Raw genomic sequence first — 27018 nt, forward strand, 5'->3', positions numbered from 1 at the left:
TCGGTATTTAACTTTTATTTTTCATAGTTTTCATCAACTTAATAGGAACTAAGTAAATAAAAGAACATTTCAGACGAAAATAATGATATTGCGCTTTTGACATTATAAAGTTTTGACTACATGGAAATAAAAGTATTTTACTACACTGCTTGACATTGAAAATGCAACACCAAGAAGGAGTGGTCAGAAAGTGATGAAATTTGGAAAAAAGACAGAGACAGCAAGGAATAATAAATGATCTTAATTTCAAAATGATAGGCAGTATACAAAGCGAGAACGGTGTCGGCTCAGTAGGATGGAGGACCACCGCGGACAGTATTCACAGATACACAAAGAAACACGCCTAGGCATAGAGTCAATAAGGGTGCGAATGGTGTCCAGAGGGATGACTCTCCATTCCCTTTCAACCATTTGCCACAGTTTATCTTCTGAACGAGGCAGGAACAGAGTCTGCAAACGGCGTCCAATCAGATCCCACACATGTTCGATTAGTGACAGATCAGGAGAGTATGGTGGCCAGGGAAGCATCTGTGTGCCTTGGAGAGCATGTTGGCAGATGCAAGCACTGTGTGGTTGGGTGTTATCCTGCTGAAAAATTGCATTAGGTAGCCCTTGAAGGTAAGGGATTGCCACCTACCGCAGCACATTATCCAAGTATCGTTGGGCTGTCATAATGCCCTGAATACGAACTGGAGATGATATGGAATTGTACACAATTGCGCCCCAAACCATTATGCCACGTTATCGTGCGGTGAGATGTTCCACAGTTACTGATGGATTAGATCTGTCTCCAGATCAACGCCACTCACGTATGCGGCGACAATCACCGGATAAACAGAAGCGGGATTCATGTGAGAACACGACATTTCGCCATTCTGTCATCCACGTCGCTCTAGTCTGGCACCATACTAAACGTTGCTGTCTATGTTGTGGGGTCAATGGCAGTCTTCTTAGCAGACGCCGTGATTGCAGACCACGTGCGACCAAACGACGGGAAATGGTTCTGGTTGACTCGGGAACATTCGGGGTATCTTGCACCTGCTTCAGAATCGATGAACAAGAGACTTGTGGGTCTGCTACAGCTTGTCGGTGGATGCGTCGATCCACGCGTTCTGACGTCACTCTGGCTGCCCCCGCACCCCTCAATCTTGCCACATTTCGTTGTTCCAACCATCTTCGGCACAGCCGATGCACCGTGCTCGCATCCACGTGGGTATCAGCTGCGATTTGACGTACGGACCAACCTCCCCTTCTCAGTCCGATCACCATACCCCTCTTAAAATTGTCTATCTGCTGGAAGTGCCTTCGTTGACGGCCTGATATTCTCTCGTGTTACACGTATCCTCCAAGACAAAAACAAAATTTCTTCGATCATTCTCCAGTCAGAAATAACGACACGAATATTGCACATTCTGCAAGTTCCTGAACAAATATCTTACTTCATGTGCGTCGGAGAGCAGCGCATTTCACATCATTCACATAACTCAGTGATGTACGTCTACTCTAAAATTTGCATAAATTTCTGAACACTCCTTCTTGGTGTTGCATTTTCAATGTCAAGCAGTATATATATATATATATATTAACTCCCCCCAAAAAAGTTGAAAAATTTAAGGAAATGTATGTTTGTTGATAGGGTTTTGATTGAGCGAAAGAATTTCAGGTTACCAAGGCTTCTTTCTAAGACTCTACAGCTTGTTCTATGTAGTACTTTAAACTATGAGATTTGATTGCATTTTTAAAATTGAGATTTGAAATTTTATGCATGTTATATGTAAGTAATGTTGCATTCTTTATTTTCGTTAATGTATTAAAATGTTTTAAACGAATATTTTTTTGCCTTTTTCTTGCAAGGATCAAAAGTAAACTAGAATGCAATGCTGTGTTTTTTATTGTTACTTGACTGCAGTTTATAGATGCATATTTTCTTTTTATACTTAGGGAAAATATGAATCTTTGATGAATGGAACGCAGCTCATTGAGAGCAGGTACATTTTTTTAAAAACTTTTTTTTTTAAATATACTATCAGGTTTTTGCTGCAATAATTTTTCTAAATTCTTATTGTTTATAATTATTTCTTTTGGTGTAAATATCTGCTTGTATAATATTCCAAATAAAACAAACTCTTGTTACTGAAAGAAAAAAAAATCTCTATTTGTTTTTACATTTTCTGTTGGTTTTGAAATTGAATATAATTTGAAATGTGCAACTAAAATAATTAGGGTAAAAATGTTTACTTTTGAGTGAAAAAATGTATATGATTAAATCAACATTATTAAAGCTCAAAAAGTGCATATTGTTTTCATATCTGTTTGAACGTTTCTCTTAACCCCAAATTGAGTGCACAATCATTTTTAAATTTGTATTCATTAGTCATGTACAAAATAGTGGGCTCATTTTCAGTTCAATTATATGCATTTCTAGTTCTTTTCAGCCTAAACGTACCATTTAAATTATGTTTCTTGATTTCTGAGTTGTTATGTTTACTTGAGACATTTAAAAAGCAACTGGAAATGGGAAAGTATTTGATCAAAATTTCAATTTCTTTTTTTCTATGTTTCCAGTTAAACTGGCAGCCTTTGGTTCAATGTACATAGTTTGTCCCTCATGAGGTTTTTCTGCATCAAAATAAAAAATTTTGTTTCACTCATTGTTGTTCTTTATTCTCCATAAAGAACAGTTTTTGAAAATAAATTTGTTTCAAAAATTTCATGTACATATTTAAGATATTTGTACATATTTAGGAGCTAAAGTCTGGAATAAAGGAGAATATTTTTTTAGTGAAAACTGAACTTCATCTTTTGATCAAAGTCTCACTTAATGTTTAATTGATACACAAAATGCATTTCTGCTTTTTGTAGCAAATGGAAACACTTTTAAGTGTGGAACAAACACACTATGACAATTTTAGTTTTATATTTCTTTTGGAAACATAGAAATGCAGAAAAGATTTTAAAACTTCATTAAAACACGCACACATACTCGTACACACAAAAAAAAATGAATGAATCAGAATTGTACCATTGATTATTAATTCATGTTGTAATAAAATATTTGCCTCCAATAAGCATTTATGTATTTATGGAGCAATCAAGATTGCTTATTGTTGCCTGATGTTTGTCTCAAATATATTATCTTTGTTATTGGTAGTAGCAAGTCAAATGATTTTTCGTGGCTTGATCAATGAAATTCATTCTCTTGAATCAAATATGGTAGTATTTTCATGTTTATAAAATAGTTTCATTATTTTTGTTCATTTATTTATTTGCAGACGGTAAAGCTCTCAAAATCTTTAAAATAAATTTCTGTTCATTTACTTATTTATTTGGCGATTTCTTTCAGATTGAACATTCTGAGTGTTATTTTATTTTATTATTTAACTTATATATAAAGTACTTAAATTAGGTAATTTTGAATAAATATTCTTTCAATTATATCTTACTTAAGATTTCTCATTACAGTGATATTTGAATGAATTTTTTTTAAAGAAGGTTTTCTTTTTTATTTCCATTCTGCCTACTCTAAAATGAATAAGGCTTTTACTTGTTTTTTAATATTACAATTTTTTAACCCTGTCTTTTACTTAATATTACAATTACACTCATTCTTACTGCATATATCAATTATTTTGTGATTATTGCTTTAAGTATTATGGTATAACTTTTTAAATATTGCATTTCATTAGTGTTCTTTTTGTATGATATTTAGGATGACTAGAAAATCTTAAGAGATAGATTGAAATTTATGCTAAAGTATGTTTTGTAGATTTCATACACCTGACTGCAATTCTTGATTGCAAAAATTTGAATTTGTTTAAAGCAGATTCGATTTTTTAATTTGTATTGTTATCAGTATTGTAGTTGGGAAAAAATATTTGAAAGAATTCACCAAAGAAAAGGTGGTTTGAAATCAATTTGCAATATTTTTACAATAAAAAAACAATTGTTTCGGGGGACAGCAACCCCCCATCCCTCAGATCCTATAGCACTGCTTGTCATTCATTTAGTTTACTGTATTTGTTTATTTTGAATTTCTTTTTTGTGTGAATGTATCCTACTGTTTTGCTTCTCAGTTTGCATAAACATATTGTCGAGCACTTAAATGCAGAGATTGTCCTGAATACTATCTCCGACGTGTCCATAGCAATGGAATGGCTGAAAGCGACATATCTCTATGTTCGTGTCTTCAAGAATCCAAGGCATTATGGTAAGACCTGTCTCTTTGAAAGAGCAGAATGTTTCATCTAATTGCATTACAGTTCAATTTTTTTTTTTGCTGCAATTTTGTTATTTCAGCCAAGGAAATTGTTTCAAAGCTAATTCAGGGGTTGCAACATTATTCCTATGTGTAAAATATATAATATTACAATTTTAAAACTGTTACCTGAGAAAATCGATGGAATTAATTTAGCTTTCCTTTATAGTGATGATCATTGCAGTAAATTTTATTAATGAAAGTTTGTTGCAAAAATATTTGTTCAAAAAGTTGTGATCAAGTTGTAAATTGTGATTGTAATAATAGTTTATTGCAATAAGCATCATTTTTGATCTATTTTTTAAATATGATTTCTAATTATTTCTATTTACTACACCTGTATGGTACGGTGAAGTTCCAACTATCAAAACTCTGACTATCTGAAAAACAAAACTGAGACAGAAACGTACTGCTATTTGTTTTCGTAAAAAAAAAATGATTTTCTCTATGTGTGTCATTGTTCTTCCCTCTGTAAAACTAGTGCATTCTGTAAAAAAACTGCACTACTGCTAGAAAATGTTAATAGTTTGGGAAAACCTAACATAGCAGCTTCATAATGCTGCGATTTGGATCTGCATAGTCTTTACAATGCTGCCAGGTTAGATTTGCCTCATTTGCAGGAAACTGGGATTTCCATAAAGGTTTCTAGTAACAATACTGATTCTTATAAAGTAACATTCACAATGTTACTTAAGAAGAAGCTGTATTGTTACTAGAAACCTTTGTAGAAGCCCAGTTTTTCAGAAATTTGCTAGTAGTACTGTAGATTTAAATTTTTAAAATATTTTTAATATAGTATAGGTGCAGTACGGACATTATTGGGATGATGAGTTACAGTCCCATCGAACAGTTTTATTATTGGCCTCTAATGTCAGCATTTGTATGTACACTGCTAAAAGTGTAGCCTTTCATTTCACTAGATCATTAATTAAAAGCTATTTTTCTTTACAATATTCTTTTTCTCTCATTGTAAACATACATACAGCATGGAAATTTCATGCTTTAATTTTACATTATCAGGTTAGGAATATCAAGATTTAAACTATTACCAACTCTATTTTGAAAATTTGTATTGGAAAACACATGTCATCACAGTTTTTAACAGATTATCTATAAATGTATATGTGATGACTCTATTCAGTCATAAAGTTGTTCATAAATTTTTGCAGGCATTAACATGGAGCTCTCAACTGAAAAAATTGAAAGAAAACTTCAAGGTAAAATCTTTTGTTCCCTCTTTTCACGCTAAATAACTTGAACGTTTTGAAACTTGATTGCTCTTGTGTCATTTTATGAAGCCCCCTTGTGATGTGGAAATGCTCTGATGTCCAACACTTATGAAATGAAACTTTACTTGATAGTTAAACATGTGATTATAAAAAGAAATATATTTTACACTTTTTGACTAGAATTTTATTTAGAAATTAAAAGTTTTTCCTCAACTTATTTGCTTTTAGCAACTTATTTGCTTATATTTAATTGCGAATAAAACAATTCATTAATGAATTAAAGAGTATAAAATTACCTTTAAAAAGGCATTTTAGTTTTTATTGTAGCTGCATTAGGCGCAGAGACATTTAATTTCAAAGTTCATGAGTGTTGATCCATAGTCCGAGCTAAAACGAAAAGTGATGTTTCACAGAGACCAGAAAATGAAAAAAAAAAAAAAAAAAAATGGAGAGAGAGTCACTTTCCTAAAAAATTTTTGGATTTACCGTTGAAAATGTTTTTTTTTTAATGGCAGCTGTAAGAGGAACAATGATATTTAATTTCATTGTTCGGTTAATTTTTGGAAAAGTGACTATTTTCACAGCTTTTCTTTATTTTCTGGTCTCTGCAAAAGGATTACTCATCACTTTTTGTTTTAGCTCAGACTCTGAATCAACATTCATGAACTTTGAAATTAAATATCTCCGTACTTTTTACCGCGACAATAAAAATAAAAATTGCTTTTTAAAGGTAATTTCATTCCCTTTAATTCGTCTTGAATAGTTTTACCTGCAAATAAAAAGTTTTTGCAATATGGAACAAAAACTAAAGAAAAGCGCCTAAAATCCAAGATGGGGCCACAAGTTCCCTCTATGTCCAAGTCGGGCTATATTTCGACAAACAACCCGGCAAAAATACATTCATCTTTTCGTAATAATGTCCCTCATGACTTTGACCTTCTATCTGCCCCTGGTCATTAGTAGAATATTGTTATTTACACTCAAAGAGTATTATACATGATGACACCAATTAGAATTATAGGTCCTGAAAAGGCTAATAATTTTAACTGGAGCTCTATGGTTAATTAAAGCAAAAAAAAAAAAAAAAAAATTACTGAAATTATTTTAAAATGCCTTTTAAATTTCGGAAATGGTTTTATGAGTAATTGTAATTTTTTCTGGCAAATTTGAACACTGCAGCCACAATAAATTGACTCCCTATGAGTTTGTGTCGAATCTAGAAATACTTTATGCACATTTTAAACTAATACTTGAAATTTTCTTTACATTTATTCTTTTTTTCTTTTTGACACAGATTTGGTGATCAAGGAGTTAAATGGCTTGAGGAAATACAATCTAATAAGCATGGATGACGATAGCTTCAATTTGCAACCCACTGGTAAGAATGTTTATAACCCCAGCCTAGCTCTAGGATTTTGCTTTCAGAAAACCTACTTCATTGATTTTCTTTGTTTCTCTGAAACAGAGACTGGGAAACTGATGGCCAGATACTACCTGTCTTTTGAAACTATGAAGAATTTCAGCTCAGTGTCCAGTAGTTCTTCTTTGATGGACTTGGTATTATGATTGAATTGTTATGTTATTAGCATTATAATAGTGTAACCATGCATGCTAGTTTTACCAATTATACAGTTTGATTTTTGCATATTGGTCCTCTTTGGTTGTGTAATATAACCAGTATAGTTCAAGAAGGCTTAAATAATGCTAAATAAAAATGAAATTTATTGTGTTGAGCACACATATTGTTCTTACATAGTACTGGCTTCTTATCATTTCGCTTACCTATTTGTGTTTCATGACCAGTATGGGGTAGGAAATAATAAAAAATAGGAAATAAAAGTATGCACAATTTATATTTAACTTTTTTACTTAAATTATTTTGTAAAAACACTTTTTTCCTTATTACTTCAATCTTAAAATCCTTAGTTAATCTCATGTTTTTTGTGTTATGTACTGTAAAATTATTATTTTTTATAATTTTTTATTATTTTCCAAAAATATGTGTAAACAATTTTTTGATTACTAATAAAAATTCTGAAATTGATTCAATCTTTTTTTTTTTTTGAAGCACTTTTATTATACTTGGCCTGATTATCACAAAGTAATCTGAGGCCTGGTTTTTCTTCTATCTCAGCAACTAGACCACTTAGTTACTTCGGGATTTCACTAAATGATTTGCTTAATCATAAGGTACAACTTAACGCTGAAAAATTAAATTCTATTAATTATTATATTCTAAAATTATTTCGGTTAGAATGGAAAACAGCAAATTTCGTTTAATTTCTCTAGTAAATGTTGAAATATAAAACCCATTGTTACAAATTTTGTTGCTTTGCGACAGTAATGTTAATAGTAATCATAATGAAAATTTTAAATCAAGGCTTCTCTGGACATAAAAAGTTTGTTTGAAAACGAAAAACTTTAAAATAACAGATTTTTTTTTAAAATACTAATCACTTTTCATACTGCACTCAAAATGACAAGATAACTTTTCTGGTTCAGAAAGGACAATTTAAATATTCCTGTAGTTTTCAAGTATTCTAAGAAAAAAATTTCTGAAACGAAGAAAAGTGCGCTCAAGTCATTTCAAACTAAACTTTCCTTTAAGAAACATATGCATGTTTCAACATTCAAATTTATGAATGAAAGCTAGATAATGATAAAACATCCTCTACATGACTTGAACTGCACTTTTCTTCGTTTGACAAGTCTTTTTCTTGGAATAATTGAAAACTGCAGGCAGGGGCGGCATTTCAACATTTCATTTGGGGGGTCGAGTTTTTTAAACATGAATTTTCTCAGTGTGGAATAAAATGCGAGTACATTTTTTTTTAAAGTAAGGTCATTAAAGAAATTCAAATTTTAATATCCACACTTTTAATTTATTTTATAGTCAGCTATAACAGAAAAGATCTTGATACTACCGTTTCTAAAGTAAATTTTTAATGCACGATTTTTGGAATCCAGAAGAAGAGGAAATCTTGGTACTATATTCCGTCAATATCCAGTGGCATGCTCTTGGCAGTATAGCTGAAGATGAAAGTCTCGCTTGTCCCATCATGCAACAAAAAAAAAAAAAAAAAAAAAATCTCTAACCTTCTGAGACGCGAAAATGATCTTTCACAGTTAGCTGAGTTGATTGGAATCGGTGAAAAAATAATTAAAGCTACAAAGTCGTTAGAAAACGCATCTTTAAAATTTTTCTCTTTAAAAAAAAAAGCATGCAAGTTTAAAATTTGTGCTCTAGTCTTCATTTTTCATCATTGCAGTACACTGGCTCTTCGCAATACAATTCTTTTTGCTTCGTTCAACAACTTTTACTTGTAACTGAAATATTTTATTTATCTTGTTCAATAACCTGCACATATAATATTGAACTTAGATTTATCACTAAATCTTGTGTTAATTTCATTAGAAACTGAATGAATCTATTATTTGATACAAAATATTGAGTCAATCATTTGACTTTGCATCATCATGTGGATTTTTGTCACTTTTTTATTTATTTACTTTTTAATATGTCCAATAAATCCAAATTAACAAGAAGCTCTTAATAGGAGCTCGATCAAGAGTTCTAGCTTTAACTTTTGAAGACCATTTTGTACCTCATCCAGCAAAAGTATCTGTTGATGCACGAATATTTTTCAAAAATAGCGTGTCTTTTGTAAGAAGTTTCCATGAAAGTATACAATGTATTGAACTGCTAAATATGCCTCTTAACAGGAGGAATCAATGTTCACTCACTAATTGAACGTATATTTAAAATATGAGCGCAACAATGAACTCAAAATACCAAGAAACTTCTCGTAAAAATCGGGCCAGTCACACTGCACTGCCCTTTCACATTGGAAGCAGAAGCATCATCTTAACACTGCACTTACAAGTATGAGGCATATAAACCATATGAGGAAATTTCTTCTTTAGTTGAAACAAATTTATTCTCCATCTATTTTTTTATTACGAAAGTTCTGGAAATGATTCATGAATTTCAAAGTTTTTATCCAAATAGCGAAAAACACTTGCTCGTGGCTGGACAGGTCTCGAGTTACATCAACTTTTACTAAAGATCATCTGCAGATTTTTTTTTTTTTCTAACTTCCTATTGCATATGATCACTGATTTGCGCGTTAGGTAAATTGAATTTCCTGATTTCTTAATATTCTGCGCAAAATATTTGGGGGTGCAAACGCCCCCTCTTGCTCCCCCTATTTGCCGCCCCTGACTGCAGGAATACTTAAACTTTCCTTTCTGACCCAGAAAACTTATTTTGACATTTTGCGTGCATTATGAAAAGTGCTTAGTATTTTTTTTTTTAATCTGTTATTTTTTCAATACAATGCACATCTCTCTTTGACACAAAAATGTGTAAAAGTCTTCCTATTTTACCATCAGTTGTAACACACACACATGCAGTCAATATTGTCACTTTTAGGAGAAAAATGCATTAGATTTTTAAAAAATGCAGTAATGATTACATGCAATATACGAGATAACACGATTATTACATACAGAGACTGAAGTTTCATTCTTATTAGAACTCATCAGTCTGGATAACAAATGCAATGTTTGACACCTTATCCTTGAAACAGATATCTTAATTGAATTCTTGAAGTGTTTATCTACAAACTCCGTTTAATTTGTTTTACTTATGCTTGAAATTAATCAATAAAACAGCATTGTAGTTCTGATCAAAATTTAGATTTATTATTATTTTGTCTGGGAAATCTGATTAAATCTTCTTCTTTCTTCACCTTCTTCTCAAAATAAATAAATAAATATATAAATAATATTAGCTGCTTCAGTACTCTTTCAATAAGTCTCTTTTCTATACTCCTTGATTATTTGTTCAGTGTAAGCTATTGTTATTAATGTTAATTTCTTTTTCTTACTATTTAATAACATCAAAACTTTTTAATTTGTCTACTTTGCTAGTTAATTCTTATTTCCTCATGCAAAGAATTTGAAGATATTCAACTAAGAACAAGTGAAAAGAAATTTTTAAATGATTTAAACAAAAATAAGATGTATTCCATTCGGTAACTATGAACCTAATTGTTAATCATTCATATTTACATTTTCTTAATCTACACTTTGAAATTATGCTAGCAAAATTTACCAGATTTACCTTTTTTTTTTTTTTTTTTTTTTTTTGTGGAATGAATTTTTTTTTTACATAAATAAAGTTACATGATATTGTGTGTAATAGTTGCTGATTGGAACAAAAGTGGTGCAAGTCATTGTAATTTTATTTTCTAGCAATTGAAGGTTTTCTAAAACCATCTGCCAACTAATCAAGATTGCATGAATGTTTACTTGCAAGGGAAAGATTTACATTTACATTTTACACGTAGAGATCAATACATCAATATTTTTATGATGCATTCATTTTTATTTTAAAAAAAACCTGTAGGTTGTTTTAAAGTAGCTTTAAATAACTTACAACTTTGTCATTTTACGTTACTTATGACAAAGACATTTTACATTACTGATTGCAAGTCGAGAGTAATTTTGCAAACATATGTAATTTTGTTCTCTTCTATGTTATTCAGGGCATAAAACGGGTCAGTAAAAGTCAATTAAAGTCAGTATTTTAAAAATTGGTCAGTATTAGTCGGTACTTACAGATTTTAGTCAGTAAAGTCATTTTTTTTTTTTTTTTTTGAAAATGTACTAAATAATTAATTTTAAGATAATGTTCATTGTCAGTTTTGTTTTCATTTTCTGATAAAATTTAAAAAATGCAAAAAAAAAAAAAAAACAATCAATTGCTTATATAGCAGCCCGATTTCACCTACCTGGTAGTCTGTTTTACTTGATAAAAATCTTTATTATTCTTTTATTGGATTGGGATGATTTAGTTTTATGGAAAACCTAGCCTCCCCCCCCCCCTCCTATACACACACACACTTTGATATTGGGTATATTCTTTGAAACATTTTCCTGTTTTTACCCAAAGTACAAATAAAATGAAGATTTTTTCTAGGCATAAAGTATAGCTGCATTTGTGTACAATATCGAGATGAGTAAAAATTTGTTATGTTTAAATTCTTATTTTAATTTTTTGCCTTTAACTTTCATCATAAGTTCTTGCAGTATAAGTGAACTTACATCCTGTCCCAAAAATTTAGACACAAACATAAAATACAATTCACAGTAAAAATGAATATGGTAGGATATTTAATTTCATATATATTTGCTAATAATAAACAGTATGTAAAGCACAAGATAAGGTTAATTTATTAGAAAAACTATCATGCAGGGATGCCCACCTGGGGGGGGGGGGGAGGTTACGGCAAAGATTGTGCCATTGAACTTTTTAGGGAGGTTTGATTTGGTGTGTTTTTCTCATTTTGGGGGTGAGGGTGGGGGTCTGCTAGAGCTATGTTAAGAGAAGTTGCACTCTTGATTTTAGAGGGATGGGTACCCCTGCATCTGTGCCCTGAAAACGGAATTTCACCAATGTCATTTTAAATTCAACAGCAGTTCAGATTAGTGGACTGTTTTTGTACTCTTGTAGTGCCAAAAATATTTCACATTCTTACCCTATTGTCACACTTACTAGATTAACTAAAAGGAAAACATAAATTGTTGTCTGATACCATTTTTTTTTCAACCAGTTCAATATTTGTTTGAAAAGTGAAAAAAAAAAACCTTTGTGTGAAGCATTAATAGAATTCAAAATCAGCAAATGCATGTTATGTAACATGCAGGAGTTGTTGCAAAAAAGGAACTGATATCCGATAAAGATTGCTTTTGACACAAATATTTCTTCTCTCTCTCTCTCTGTTTTGCTTTGGAAAAGGGTTCTTTGTCACCACAAAACATGTTTCGGCAAATCTTATTGCTTATAACATGCATGAAAGATTTTTTCGTTGTTGTTGTTCTGTTATTTATTTGATTAACTTAAACTGAAATAGCTTCTAGTTTTGCTTCAATTGCCTTTCTCATATTCTAGTAGTTGCATAATTATTAACTTTTTATATTTGATTCTGACTCAATATGTTAATTTTATTGCTGGACTGATTTGATTGCTATGTCCTGTTAAATTTAAAAAAAAAAAAAAAAAAACTGCTGAATTTTATTTACCTTCATAGACTCTTGTACAATAATGTTTTAATGTATTTTTAGGTATCCAGTCCAAGGAAAAATTAAAACTAGAGTCATGAAAATTAACTGGTGAGTAATGCTCTTAGACTTTTTTTTAAAGAAAAATGATCAAATTAGATTTTTGCTACAAAATGATTAAAGTGAAAAACCAGCGTCAATAAAGCACAAATTCTCTGGAAAGGAAAGAGAGTCTATTGCTTTCTCTCTCTCTATTTGGCGACTAAGATTTGATTTTTCGATAGCCATTGTTAATGATATAGTCTCCTATGGCTACTGGCAACTACAAATCTAGAGCTTTAATCTTGTTTTTTCTTTCTTTGTTTTTCTTTTTCTTCAACAGCCTTACTCAAGCCACATTCGGCTGCATCCCCATCCCCGATCCATCTCTCAATCAGGATGTTGCGAAGATATTGAGGAGTGGAGTTAGAATTGCAGCTTGTGAGTTTTTTGTTATTTTTTTAATCCAAAGGGCAAAGAATTATGCTTTATCCGTTTTTGACAATGCTAAAATGAAAATTGAATTTATTTGTTTCTTTTATATTAATATTATTGATGCAGTACAAAAGTTGAATTCCGGACTTCCTAAATCAGGAAACCTATAAAAACCAGGCAAACTTTTACCATGGTATTTTGGTACCTTTTAAATTTATTCAAAGCTAGCTGCATTGCATGATCTACCTTAAAAATAAAAGTTGTGTCATGTAATGTATGTTGTTCAGCAATTAGGCAACAAAAAAAGTAAAATATCCCATCAATGTGTAGAAAAGAGCAATTTTATTACCCAAAACTTAAATTTGGACCTCTTTGGATTTTTTTTTTTTAATTCCAAAATTAAAATCATTTTTGTATATTAATCAGCGTCAGGCATGATCTTTCCACATTGACAGAGCATGTATAAAAGTGTTCACACATTTTTCCGCAAATAACTATCATTACAAAGCAGGCGATATTTTATACAGAGAAATAACCTTTACTTTTTTTTAAAAAAATTTTAATGCTTGATATTTATTGCGTTTCTTTAGGAAAATATCGTCTGCTACAAATCAGAAATTCAACTTAATTTAATCCAACGAGTGACCACAGCATGGTGTGGTTCAACTCAAGGATTTATGGCAAAGTTTGGGTCTTTGCAGTAAGTTACGGCCTTTAAACCGTATGCTAATGCTCAAGCTTTGCCATCAATTCTCGAGTCGAACTGCAGACACTCGCTGGTGTGATAAATTCACTTTATCTGCCAGTTTGTTGGCACTCTCAGCTTCAATTAGATGACATCTTCCTCCAGCTCGGCTATTCACTATTTCTGACGGAGGAATTCTAATAAGAACAAAACTGTAGTCTCAGAATGTGATCAGCGGGTCATCTGGTACATTGCATGTAGTTCTGCCTTAGCTCTGGCTTAAGAGGGGTAACTTACTACTATATAAATTTTTTTTAGAAGTATTTTATTTTTATTCTGTTTAAAAGTTTGTTTTTTCACCATTGTAGGTTTGTCAAGCTATCTTGCTTTGGATGTGAAAGGTTTCTCAGTTTTATACAATGCCATAATTCTTGCAAAATGCTTCAAAGCTCGTTTGTGGGAAAATTCCAAACATGTTTCGAGACAGTTGGAGAAAATTGGTATGAGATTCGTTTCTATGCTTTTTAATGATGCAGATTTCTTTACTTTAAATTAGTGTCCATTTCAACTTTACTCACAATCCTTATTATATTTATGTACGTATTTAATTGATAGAATTGCCTCAAAGGTTTGTTATCCCAATAAAAACCATTACAATTTTCGAATTTTAGTTATTAGTTACTTTATATTTCGTGCAGGCATAACCCTGTCCACTTTGCTGGTGAGTGCCGGTATAACTTCATTTGAAAAGATTGAAAGAACAAATCCTAGAGAACTTGAATTGGTATGTATCATTTCTTTCGTACTTACATTGTTAATGAAACCTAAATTGGGGTGGTTAAGTTTGGCAGTGACAACTAAATTGACTCTTTGTCCATAATTTTTAAAATCAATTTATTTTCACTTTTTAACATTTCGCAAACTTGCAAACTGAAATATTGTAAAAACAATTATAAAATACTTTATTGCTCTTCAAACAGGCAGTAAAACTACCCAATAAAAAGCACATAAAAGAAGAAAGAAATTGAGAGGGTTAATAAAAGTTTAAAATGTATTGAGCATTATTCCTGAATATCTCAAAACTTTGATCTCAATAAGCTTTATAATTTTTTTTATAATTTGCAAAACTATTACCATACATGATTATCTGCAGCAGCGTTTCTCAACCTTTTTTGACACCGGGACCGATGATGCTTTTCTTTCCCCCCCCCCCTTTTTTTGTGCCAGAAAAAAAAAAACATTTATGGTTAAAAACATGTGGTTTTTCATCAAACAGTGAGGTTCCTTTCCCCCTTCCCAGGGTTTGTACGCCCTTGAAAAACCTTGAAAAGTGCTTGAAAAAAAAAGTTCAATTTCAAGTGCTTGAAAACTTTGAAAAAGTTTCTTAGTGCTTAAATTTTCTCAAAAAAATCATCGGATTGTGCTTAAAAGTTTTTAAAAAGTACTTCACCAGTGCAATTTTCTGAACATGTGTTCAATATGCAACGTCGCGAAAAATTGCTTCTGTGTTTGGGATTTCAATCCTTTTGCATCTTGTAAAAATTTTGATGTTTATTACATCCGAAAGTTGTTTTTGACATATGGTACCTTAGATTAGTTGAATTTTTGTTTAATTTCATTAATCAACAAAAGAATTAATTTGGAAACCATGACAACATCGAGCTTTCTCACATTTCGCAGAAAATTGCTCTTGTGTTTGAAATTTCAATCTTTTTGCTTCCTGCAAATATTTAAATATTTTGGCAAATCAAATGTTATTTTTGCAAATGCTACAATAGATTAGTACATATATTTTTTTAATTTTAATAAAAACAAATTAATTTATTTTATGAGAAACATGCCAACGTGGAACAAACTGAAACTTCGCGAAAAATTGCTTCTCGTGTTTGAAATTTCAATCTTTTTGCATCTTGCAAATAAATATATTGACTAATCAGATGTTTTTTTCATATATGCTACCTTAGATTAGCATATTTTATGTTTAATATTAGTAAAATATAAAATTATTTTGTGAGATTTCAATCCTTTTGCATCTTGGAAATATTTTTTATATTTTTGGCAACTAGAAGTTATTTTGACATATGCTACATCAGATTAGCTTATTTTATTTTCTATTTTAATACATAAAAAATTAAAGAATTATTTACTTTGTTCTTGTTTAATTATATGTTTATTTGTTTTTGCAATTTTTAATTTAATTATCTTTAGCTAATTTTTGGTCATAACAGATTTTTTGAAAAAAAATTAAATTTAAGCAATTGAGCACCTAACAAATTAACTTAAAGTTTGTAGTTTAAATATAAAGTTGAATTATATAATTTTATGAAGTTGAGTTTATAAGTATATCATTTTCTTTATTTCTGCTAAAATAATTAATATGCATTGCAGGGGTGGTTGTGTTATGATTATTCACCGAAAATCCAGTAGTGTTGGTTTATGCTTTTACCTCCTTATATCTCCAATTTACCCCTTTATCTCAAGTGTTAAAAATTACTTTAGTAAGGTTGTGGGTACTTGGAACAGCTTACCAAAATAGGCTATAATCAGCAAAGGGGTAGATAGCTTAAGTAGGGTCATTGATCTTCATTTAGATCTAATAAATTGAATATGACCAGCCTAGCTAGGCCCAGTGCCTGTTGCTGGTTATCAACAGGCACTGGGCACGGTATTTCTATGCAGAATATTTTGACTTAATTAACTTTTTTAACACAAGAAATGAATTGTATGCATATCAAAAGGTATTGTTGTACATAGGTATATTCAAGTATTAGGGGTCTTAGTTTTAAAAATTACTCCTCCGCTCGTTCCGATTTGCTCTTTGAAACTTTCAGGTATTTGTTATGAACTCGCAAATCACAATCACATCTGAATATTATTGCCTTTCTAAATTTAAATTCTAATTTCAACAATAACCCTTTTGTTCCCAAAATAAAACTACTTTTGTCATAATATATGTCAACTTCTTGTGAATCTTTTTAATTTCGAAATATGGCTCTATGAATCTGAACTAGCATATTTATTGACTATTACAAGTCATTCAGTGAAAGCTGAATAGGCTCAAATTTTCCCAAAATAAAACTACTTTTGTCATAATATATATCAACTTCTTGTGAATCTTTTTAATTTCGAAATATGACTCTGAATCTGAACTAGCATATTTATTGACTATTACAAGTTATTCAGTGAAAACTGAATAGGCTCAAATTTACATTCAGAGTATTTATCACTTCTTGAGCAGCTTTTGTATATTTTGAGGTGTGGAGACTGGACTGTGGACTTTCATAAATCTTTTCTTATTTACTAATTTTTAAATTAACTCGAGCACAGTTGAAATACCTTATTTGCTGAACAACTAATACATAAATACAAATAACATGCAAATACATGTGAACCTCTAATATTTTAAAACTTAAGAGTGCAACATGAAATTACTTTCTGGGTGGTGTTTTTGTCCTAACCGCCCTTATACAGTAGAAGATCGTTATAACGCACACCTTAGGACCAGAGCTTTTGCGTTATACAGGTTTTGGCGTTATATAGGTCATTTCACAAATTTTTTAACTAATATTCAGAATATATCTATATATTAGCACTTCAGAATGGGTTTTATCTGCAATGAGTATTGAAGCACTAATTATAGAATTAGTCATTCACAAATAAATATGTTTCACAATCAAAAGAAAGTGAATTATCTTGCACTTCTGGTAGCTTCATAGTTCGCATAACAGCTGAATTTTCAAGAATTATCTTGATATTTTCTTTTGACTGTGAGTAATAATTTTCGTTTAAAAGCTTTAAATTATGAGGGAAAGATGAAAAACTGCTTTAAAATTTAATTTGCCTAACAATTTTTATGTTTGCAAAGAGAGACAGAGGGATTTTTAAAACTTCAAAACCTATTGTTTACTTCTGAAAAGCTGTGCGGTTTATAGAGAATTGCATTATATAGATCGGCGTTATAAAGGTATTCTACTGTATTATAATAAACCACCCTATTAATATTGAAAATAGATGTTGAAACAGGGGGAGGGGGGTGACTTCAAAAACTCCTCTCTGGCAATGCCATTGAACTTGGGTATTTTGGTTTCTTCCCATAAAAGTTAAAAGCACTCATGAAAGGTTTTTTTTAAATATTAATTTGATTATTCTAGAAAGTATACTTCTTTGAATGTGGAGATTGCAAAATTGAACCTCTTGGATCTGCTTCTCTTTATGACCGAACTTTTCAGACATTTTCAGAAAAACTTTCGATTCATTAAATCTTTCATCAAAGTGTCTCTTGTTGTAGAAAAAGAAATTTTGTTTTCCTATACTTTTTTGTATTATTGCCTTATTTCTATGTTTGCAGTAAATGAAATCTCCATACAATATTTTTAGTATAAATTTATGATATTGCCTTGAAAAAAATTTTTTTTGCCTTGAAAAGTACTTGAAGGGTATGAACTCTGCCTCCTCTCCCCATTTTTTGCTGGAAAAAATTCGTCTCGGGGGACCGTTAAAAACTTGTTAAAAAAATATTTCTTGTTCTTTTTTTTTGTTCTCACTAGGGGACTCTGCCCTCTGTTGGCTGATTCTTATCAACCCCTCAAAGATCGCTTCACAGTCTCATTTGTTTCCCAAAGACTTAAATTGTCTGTTAGAAAGAATCAGATTAAAAAATGTGTTACGAATTTGCTATGAACAAAATGAAAATCCCCTCTCCCCTCCAGAGCAAATGAAGTTTGAGTAAAAAGCTCATAATTAGAACACAATCCTGCTCCCACCCGAAAACAAAAAAATTTGATAGAAATTCACATAACCGGATTATAAAAAAAGCAATTTGGAGAGCACCCCTTTTCCATGTACCAAACTAACTTCCACAGCTATAGGTGAGAAGGAGCTTGTGAGCATTGCAAAACGGGAGTTTTGTATGCTTGAAAAGTCGCTTTCAAATTCATGATCTCTACTAATATATTTTGCTCTTCAGCTCTGGGCTTGAGTTGAGTTGAGCCTAGTCATTAAATACTGTTCTGCTTACATTGAGATTCAAAGAACCTTGTATGAGTCTAGAGAGCATATGGAAACACACTTTTTATAGACTACAAGTAAGAATTACATAAATAGAAATGTGTAAAGCTGGATCTTTCTAGTCAACTATACGCCTCATAAGTGCAAATCCTTGTAGTTAAAATTTTCAGAAGAAAATTCTTGCACATTGATGCTTTTAAATTTTGCATGTCATTCAAAATTAAATTTTTTATTCAATGGTGGTTTCTAGATCTTGAAACGTAATCCTCCATTTGGAAATTTGCTCATCGAAAGCTCAAAACGCCTTCCAAAATATGATTTAGAAATAGATCAAGTAAGTTTCAAACTATATCTTTATTTTTTTTTCTTAACCATCATTTCTTGTTATAAAAAGTTGTATATCTGTGAAGGGTTTTTTTCTTTACCTTCACCAAATTTTGCTGAATCAGTGTTGTTAAGGATGGAAGCCCAAGGTAAGCTACAGTGGTGCAATGTCCATGTTTTTTCCAACATTGTTGCTGTATGCTCGATGTTTTTCTAACATCAATATTTTGCCTTCGATGTTGGTGTTTTATATTGAAGAAAAAAATATTGTTCCAAAACATGAATATGTTTACAATTTCAATGAAAGCTTTATTATCAACTAGCTGCATTGCCCGGCTTTGCATGGTTCCTTCGAAAATAAAAGTTATGTCTAATAACGCATTTTCTACAGTCAGGCTTCAATTACAGAAAAAAAAATGCTGTAAAATTTCCCATCAAAATAATCACTTAAAGATACAAAATGGGAAACCAAAAACTCCCAAATAAATTAAACGCAACCCTTCATAAATACAACTAAAATCCTTGATTATCTTCTGCTGGCAATACAAAAAAAAAAAGATAAATCGCCAATAATCAAAAGGGGAAATTTTTATCTCAAAACAAAAACACAATTTTATTTAGTCACAGTCAAAAAATAAAAGTGGCAACCTTCTGAATGGTTTTATTCACGCTAGTTTGAAATGAAATGGCGTAAACAATAATTTTCAGGTATCAAATTCTGTTCCATTAGGCTTAATAATGCTATTAACTTTTCCCCCAGTGATTTTACAACCTTGGTTTTTTTTGGAAATTCAAAGGAATTCAATTTCATTTTTTCGCTGGCTTTTGAATGGCATTAAATTTAAACTGATTGGGTAATTATTTTGGGTAGGAGTCATTTTTGAGTCCTGAAATTAAAATTCAAACAGTTCAGTTCTTTTTTGGCCTTTGAACCCCCCCCCCCCCCACACACATTCCTTTTCGGGTGCCCAAGTACCTCACTGCCAAATTTGGTTCAGATCCAAAGAAAACTGGATTTGTATAGGGAACATACATATATATACACACACACATAGATATACAGGGTGTTCCGTTTTAACCTGCAAAACCTTTATTTTCGCAACCGTTAGTCGAAGATGTATACTTCCAATAGCAAAAATGTTCCAAATCAGATGCAGAAGTAAGCTATAGAAAGTTGGAAGCAAAAATAAAAATGAGTCAAAAAATTCAAAATTAAAATTCTTATACGAACCCTAGGTCCCCTAACTAATATTTATAGAAATCATCTCCATTGAAAACTATTCCTGACACAAAAAAACTTGACAATTGTGCGACCAAAACTCATGAAGATATTCCAGTTCAAAGTTTTAAGGGACCATATAGAAGATGAGATTGGAACTTATGGCCCTTTCATAAGAATGACAGGTCGTCTAAGTAAGAAAAACAAGGTATTTATATTTTTCATTGCTATTAAAAATAAATGCAAATGTTATGCCCTGATATGCAAAGACACACTTCAAAACCTCGAACAATTCGAAAAATCACACTCGATGCACACATATTTTTTTAAACACTTGTTAACCACTATATTTTCTCCCAAAAGGTGTTATTGACAGCGAGTGAAAAGTGGTGTAAGTCACAAAACACTGCGTTTCATATCTGAGTGAATATTGGTCGTATTAATTTCAAACTTTTTGTGTTGGAATTAATTTGCAATGGAGATGATTTCCCTAAATATAAGTTAGGGTACCTGGGGGCGGTATAAAAAGTTAAATTTTGTATTTTTTGACTTATTTTTATTTTTACATCAAACGTTCAGTATCTTAACTCTGCGTCTTATTTTGAACATTTTTCAAACTGGAAGTATACATCTAGGACTAACGGTTGCGAAAATAAAGGTCTTGCAGGTTGAAACGAAACACACTGTAGATTCTTTGTTTTATTTATATATATCAATTATTGCGAGATGTGTATCCCGTTGGAAAGAATTTTGTGTTGATAGTTTTCTATGGAAGCAGACTTATACTGCGGAAAAGTTGACCATTCGTACAGTGTTAAATTTTGAGTGTTTCTAAATTTTTCACCAAATAAAAACGGGTTTTTTCATTGTATTGTTCCTGTAAGATACTGTCAGCCCTGCTTAATTGGATAACAGCCAAATGAGCACCTGCTTATAAAAAATAAAACCTTCCATAAAAGAATATTTCCACACAGACGCAATGTTAAAATCCCCACTTAATCATATAACATTGGTCAGCTTTCGTAAATATTTTTGCTGAGAAACTTTTGAATAAGTTAAGAACAATTATTCAGGTAAAAATGTAAAACAATACTTTCCACCCACAAGGAGCAAGAATAACAACAGTTTACATATTTTTTATTTATTTATTTTTATATCCTTCTGTAACCCTGGAGAGTATTATAAATTTCCCTGTAGATAATGCTGCAGTGGAACAGTTCTCATAATCTATATATATATAAATAAATCAAAAATGAAAAATATATATGTATCTATACTTTTTTTCAAACAAAACCCTTTTTCAGAATTGATGTCTAGTGTTCGATTAATTTATTGACAAGAGATTCTTATATTTATTCTAACTTATTTCAAAATATTTCATACTAATATTCCTTCAAAACTTTCTGTTGCTTGCTGTTAAAATTTGTACTAAAATTGCATTTTGATTTATTGATATATTTATTTATTTATTTATTTTTAACGAAAAAAGCAAAAAAGTTTGCCTACCAATAAATTAAGGGGAATTTCTTAATCATTTTAGGTTTCCTTCAACAACTCCATTGTAACCATTTGTATCACAATTCTCCTGAAGAATGAGGAAAATCTCGATAACAGATCACCCCAGAAAGGAGGATATCATCTCCTGATTGGAGATGCAGATGACAAAATAGTCCTCATCAACAAAATAATGTAAGTGGCATTTATTCTTAAGTATTGCTTGTGGTTTATACTTAAGCGATTATAATTTGTAACTCTCCCAATCTCTGTATTTCAATCCGACCTAATAGTGTTCTTGGAAGCATACTACAAATGTATTTTTAAGTAAAAAATAATGTGGATTTTTACTTGTTGTGGTTTTATAATTATTTCATATAGTGTAAAAATTTAGTTTGTGAGAATCCCCCCCCCCCCTCTCCCAATCAAAATAAGAAATTTCTGTGAAAATTTAGCTTGAAAATCAAATTTAAAAAGAAAAAAAATCTGAGGTGCACTCCTGAATGATCCTAATGAATGTTGTACCCAACTTATTACCTAATGATGCAACACAGACATTTACAATTTTCAGTGTAAGAAATGTAATCAGAATATATTTTCCCTTTGGTTTCGTTTGTTAATATTTTAAAGAAAAATACAAATTACTTGTTTCTTTCTGCTCACTTACAGTTTGCATTGTTCCAATTATAATTTGTTTGTATGTATATGATATTCAATCCATTTAGGAACAGCTACCTTCTGAGAGCAAAGAGATGGACAAAAAATATTAACATTCCGAAGGCTCAAAAAGGAGCAGATATTAAAGTTGTTTTCATCAGTGATAGCTATGGTGAGAGCGTTATTATATTTAAAGTGATCTTCCTCAAACATTAGTTTCCTTTATTACAACATTTCATCGAAGTGTAATATGCATGCATGATAAATTCATTAAGTAGCTTTTATATTAAGGCATAAAATTAGTGTTTGTTTTGTTGGGTTTGTTCTTACTTTTCTTTATATGATACATGACAATGCACTTCACATAATTCAATATGAAAGATTTTTTCTCTTTTTTTTTCTTTTCTTTTCTTTTTTTCATTCCTGTTTAACTGATTAAGATATAATAAAATCATCAGTTAAAAGAAGAAAAAAAAAACTTGTAACCTTATCATTTATTTCAAAAAAAATTTAGATACATTTACACTATAAAAGATATTGAAAAAAAGAAAAACTCCTATGTACACTAATACACAGACAATAGAAATACAAATGTGACAACCAGCAACAGGCTCTCGGCCAAGTTAGGCTGATCCTAGTCAGTTTATTAGTCGCCAATGAAGCTCAATGACTCTCTTAGAGCTATCTACTCCCTTAGTCATTACAGCCTTTTCCAATAGGCTTTTCCAAATACCCACAACCCTACTAAAGTAGTACTTTTGCCTAATGTCCAGGTTAGCCCGAGATTTGAATAGCTTAAAACAATGACTCCTCGTCTTGCTTTCCACGCAAAAATGTAACCCATTGACATTTTTCATTTTAATGAATTTAAACAACTTAACCATGTCCCCTTTGATTCTCCTTTGCACCAGGCTATACAATTAAATTATAAGGCATTTACCTTGATAACAAAAAGTTATCTTAACACTATCTTGCAGTCAAAGTAGCATTACGTCATTGGTTGCAACTGCCCCATTGTTTAACTTATAGGCTTACGCTCTAATGATAATGTAATTGTTGATACCTGTAGGGAAAGGCTAAATATAACTTAGACCAGTGATACTCAACATGCAGTGGGATGAGCTGCTTCGTATTTGGTGTAGAATAAATATTATTTAATATAATCTAGGAAATTTAAAGTTGAAAAATCCAAAAGTGAGATGTCCAAAAATGGATAAATCTTTGTTCTCACTTTATGAACAGTTTTTTCATTGCAGATTGTGTCATTTAAAATATATACTGGGTGTATCAGTTCAGTGTTTAGACTTTCAGGGCAGATACAGAACACCTAGATGATAGGAAATCACACATCAATGCATGGTCAGAAACGCTTTCCTGATACGATAGTGGCAACACAAAGCACGAGAAAGACAAGACACAAATAAGAGGATAAAACATGTTTAATATTTTAATACAGCAAAAATGCTGGTAAGTTTTTGTCTGCATACGTCGTAATTTTTTGTCGCTGTGTAAACCGAAGCATCAGATGCATTTTTAGCGAGCTTAGCATTGGTGTAACATTCCATCCTACTACTACTCTGTCTGCAGGTGAAATGAAGCTTCATAGCGAGCGTGGCAAGAAAACAAAGTGCATATGCTCCGTCATCTGATGCTTCGGTTTACAAAGCGACAAAAATTTTTGCTGTATTAAAAATAATAAACATGTTTTATCTTCTTATTCATGTCCTGTCGTTCTTGTACTTTGTGTCATCACAATCGCATCAGGAAAGTGCTTCCGACCATGCATTGTTATGTGATTTCCCATTGTCTAGGTCAGGGTTGTTCAACTGCAAGGAACCCACGGGCCAGAGTTCCGGTCACTGACAGTGGCGCCGACTCCATAGGACTTGAGGGGGCCAGAGCCCCCTGAATAGTTTGTTTTGGGGGGCAGAGCCCCCTCAATAATTTAAGAACATTATTTGTCATATTATGATTTCTAAAATCACAAAATTACGTTGGTATTTTTAACTTTCCTTGTTTGAAGATAGCTACATTGTAAAATACATTCAGTAATGAATTAAAACAAATAACTATTGCGGTAGTATACGGGTTAATTGAAAACGAGTGGTGTGAATAATAATAGTGTTACGGTGCTGAGAGCACTCATAGAATTTGTCTCACTGCGCGACTCTCCGGGTAAGTCTGTCGCATAGGCGGATTTAGGACTGAGTTCCTGGGGGGTCAGGATTTTTTTTTTTGGAGCAACATTTTTAATTGCCCCCCCCCCCCTCCTATGTTTTTGTCTGTTTTCTGTGATGCGTAAGGCCATTCTTTACTTCTTTATGTGTCGAATTCATTACTGTGTGTAATCATGCTGTCCTTTTTAAATTGACCTTAAAAGAGAGGGAGCTGGTATTAAGAGAGTAACACAGTGCTCCCTTTTAAGTGGGATATAGAATATCTCCAGTTTTAGGGGGCCGGGGTTACTCCCCCGGAGGAAATTATCTAAAATGGATATAAAATTCTGCATTTTGAAGTCTTATAAAGGTTAATTGGAAATAATAAGCAAATAATTTTTTTTTTAAGTTTTACGCTTTAAAAGTGCTTTGTGATGCAAGTTAATACTTTAAAAGAAATGGTGCACAGATTTAGAGAATAGGTATCAAGAGAGTACATACTACCCACTTGAACAATTCTTAATTTATACACTTGATAAGAAATAAAATTGAAGCACACTTTGCTTAGGAGTTTCAAAGACTTGTCTAATTATTTTCAAGGTTTGGTTGGTTAGATTGGTTTTTTGGTTCAAGAGCCCTTGTAGGCTATACTACGCCAATTCTTTTCTGGGATTTTAGAACCTATCAATAATTTGCACTTGAGTAGTAGATTATGCACTTGTACAGTATTGTTCAAACTTTGTAAGAAACGGCTGTTTTAAGTTTAAAAGAAAAAATAAACTTTAATTTCCTATTCAAAAAAGAAAAAATCATGATTTTTTTTTTGTTATTAAGATTTTGGAAGATAAGTTGTTACTTTATAAACTCCTCCCAAAACTGGGGGCATTGTCCCCTTCCCCCTCCCCTATAAATCCACCCATTCTCTTCTGAACTATTCAAAAACGAAAAAATAATGATTTTTTTTTTTTAATTTTTGGAAGATGTGTTGTTACTATATAAAGTCCTTCCAAAACTGGGGGGGGGGGGCATTGCCCCCCTCTGACCCCCTATAAATCCGCCCATGGTCTGTCGCCGGCGGCGCTCTCATTTGTGTTGCTGATTTGGAAAAAATATATCAGGATTTGATTTGTATATAAAATGGAAGGCGTGATAGTTTTCTTCAATTATTAGAGTTAATAAAGTAATCTGTATTATCTTTTCAAACTCTATTAAAGAATTAATTTTGAGACATTATTCTTATTAAATGAACTGTGAGCCTTATTCAAAGCAAGCTTAAATTAGTTATTTCCCTTATAGTAATCAAAGTGCGACAGCAATCTTTTATGCTTTATTCTTTTAATGATAGTTTAGATTTATTTAAATATCATTTCACTCTTTTCAGAGCTATATATTCACTGCTCTGTAATAGACTAAAAGCATAATTATTAATGTAAATTAAATTGGCTTTTTACGAAAATACCATGTGTGTTTTGTTTTTTTTTTCAAAACCAAAAAATGCGTTGACTTGCCGAGTTTCTCAGAGTGTCTATTTACCGAGAGTCGAGTTTTTGGGGTTCTAATGTTGATCATATGACTATAAAATGCTTCAAAAACTTTAAAACTCACTATTTTTTATCTCAAATTTAAAAAATTTCTCCTGGCAAAGCCCCCGTTATGGCACTCTTCCCCCAAATAGTTGTTATAAATCGGTGCCACTTCATGGCTCCCCACAAAATGGAACTGTAAAATTGTCCCTCACTTAAAGCAAATGACATGATCTAATTGAAGCAGAAAATTTGTGTACCAATTTTTAGATTGTTTTACTTTGAAAACGCCATGTCACATATTGTTTGTTTGTATAAATTATACACACCAGAAAATATGTATAAGTTGGCATTTTCAAAGCACAAAAATCTGAATTTTTTCGGGGGACGGGGGGGAGGGCTCCGTGCTTTAACATACTCCCTAGACCCCGGTGACATCGCCCCCCCCCCCCAATAATTTTTCCAAGTCGGCGCCCCTGGTCACTGATCACCTGGCGGGCCGCAGTTTGAAAAGGTTGACAATTAAAAGTCAAATTATTAATGATAAAGCAATGAAACAGAAGGATTTTTATACAGTTTGCTTACATTTTAATGGGAAAACTGAGGCCGATCAGCCTTCTTTACAAGGGCAGGAATGTCAACATTGATGTTTGTCGATGAAGAAATATGCTGAATAAGAAGTTGGTGGGCTGCACAATATGTGATGGCGGGCCGCCAGTTGGACAGCCTTGGTCTAGGTGTACTCTATCTGCCTTGAACGTCTGTAAACGCTTACTGATACACCCTGTATATATTGCTTCATTTTTATACAGTGTAAAAGATTTGTTAGAAATACCTGCTAAATCTACTGCTTTTGGTGGAAGCTTCTCAATTTTATAGGCTTGGTTCCTGATTTCCTGCTTATGAGGGACTTATTTCCGCTTTTTTAAA

At 31.7% G+C, this 27018-nt stretch overlaps 1 protein-coding gene across 1 annotated transcript in view; it reads left to right on the forward strand.

The window, feature by feature from the left end:
• The window catches only part of LOC129223311 (probable ATP-dependent DNA helicase HFM1), a 120561-nt gene that overhangs the window by 61392 nt on the left and 32151 nt on the right, over positions 1–27018 (forward strand). Inside the window, exons 15-27 of the mRNA XM_054857877.1 lie at positions 1942–1988; positions 4074–4207; positions 5425–5472; positions 6779–6862; positions 6950–7041; positions 10417–10520; positions 12613–12660; positions 12932–13029; positions 14077–14208; positions 14407–14492; positions 18966–19049; positions 21799–21947; positions 22478–22581. Of these exons, the coding sequence (XP_054713852.1) occupies positions 1942–1988; positions 4074–4207; positions 5425–5472; positions 6779–6862; positions 6950–7041; positions 10417–10520; positions 12613–12660; positions 12932–13029; positions 14077–14208; positions 14407–14492; positions 18966–19049; positions 21799–21947; positions 22478–22581 (1210 nt within the window). The remainder of the gene's footprint in view (positions 1–1941; positions 1989–4073; positions 4208–5424; positions 5473–6778; positions 6863–6949; positions 7042–10416; positions 10521–12612; positions 12661–12931; positions 13030–14076; positions 14209–14406; positions 14493–18965; positions 19050–21798; positions 21948–22477; positions 22582–27018) is intronic.

The sequence above is a fragment of the Uloborus diversus genome, chromosome 5 (genome assembly GCF_026930045.1).
Source record: "Uloborus diversus isolate 005 chromosome 5, Udiv.v.3.1, whole genome shotgun sequence".
Lineage (NCBI taxonomy): Eukaryota > Metazoa > Arthropoda > Arachnida > Araneae > Uloboridae > Uloborus > Uloborus diversus.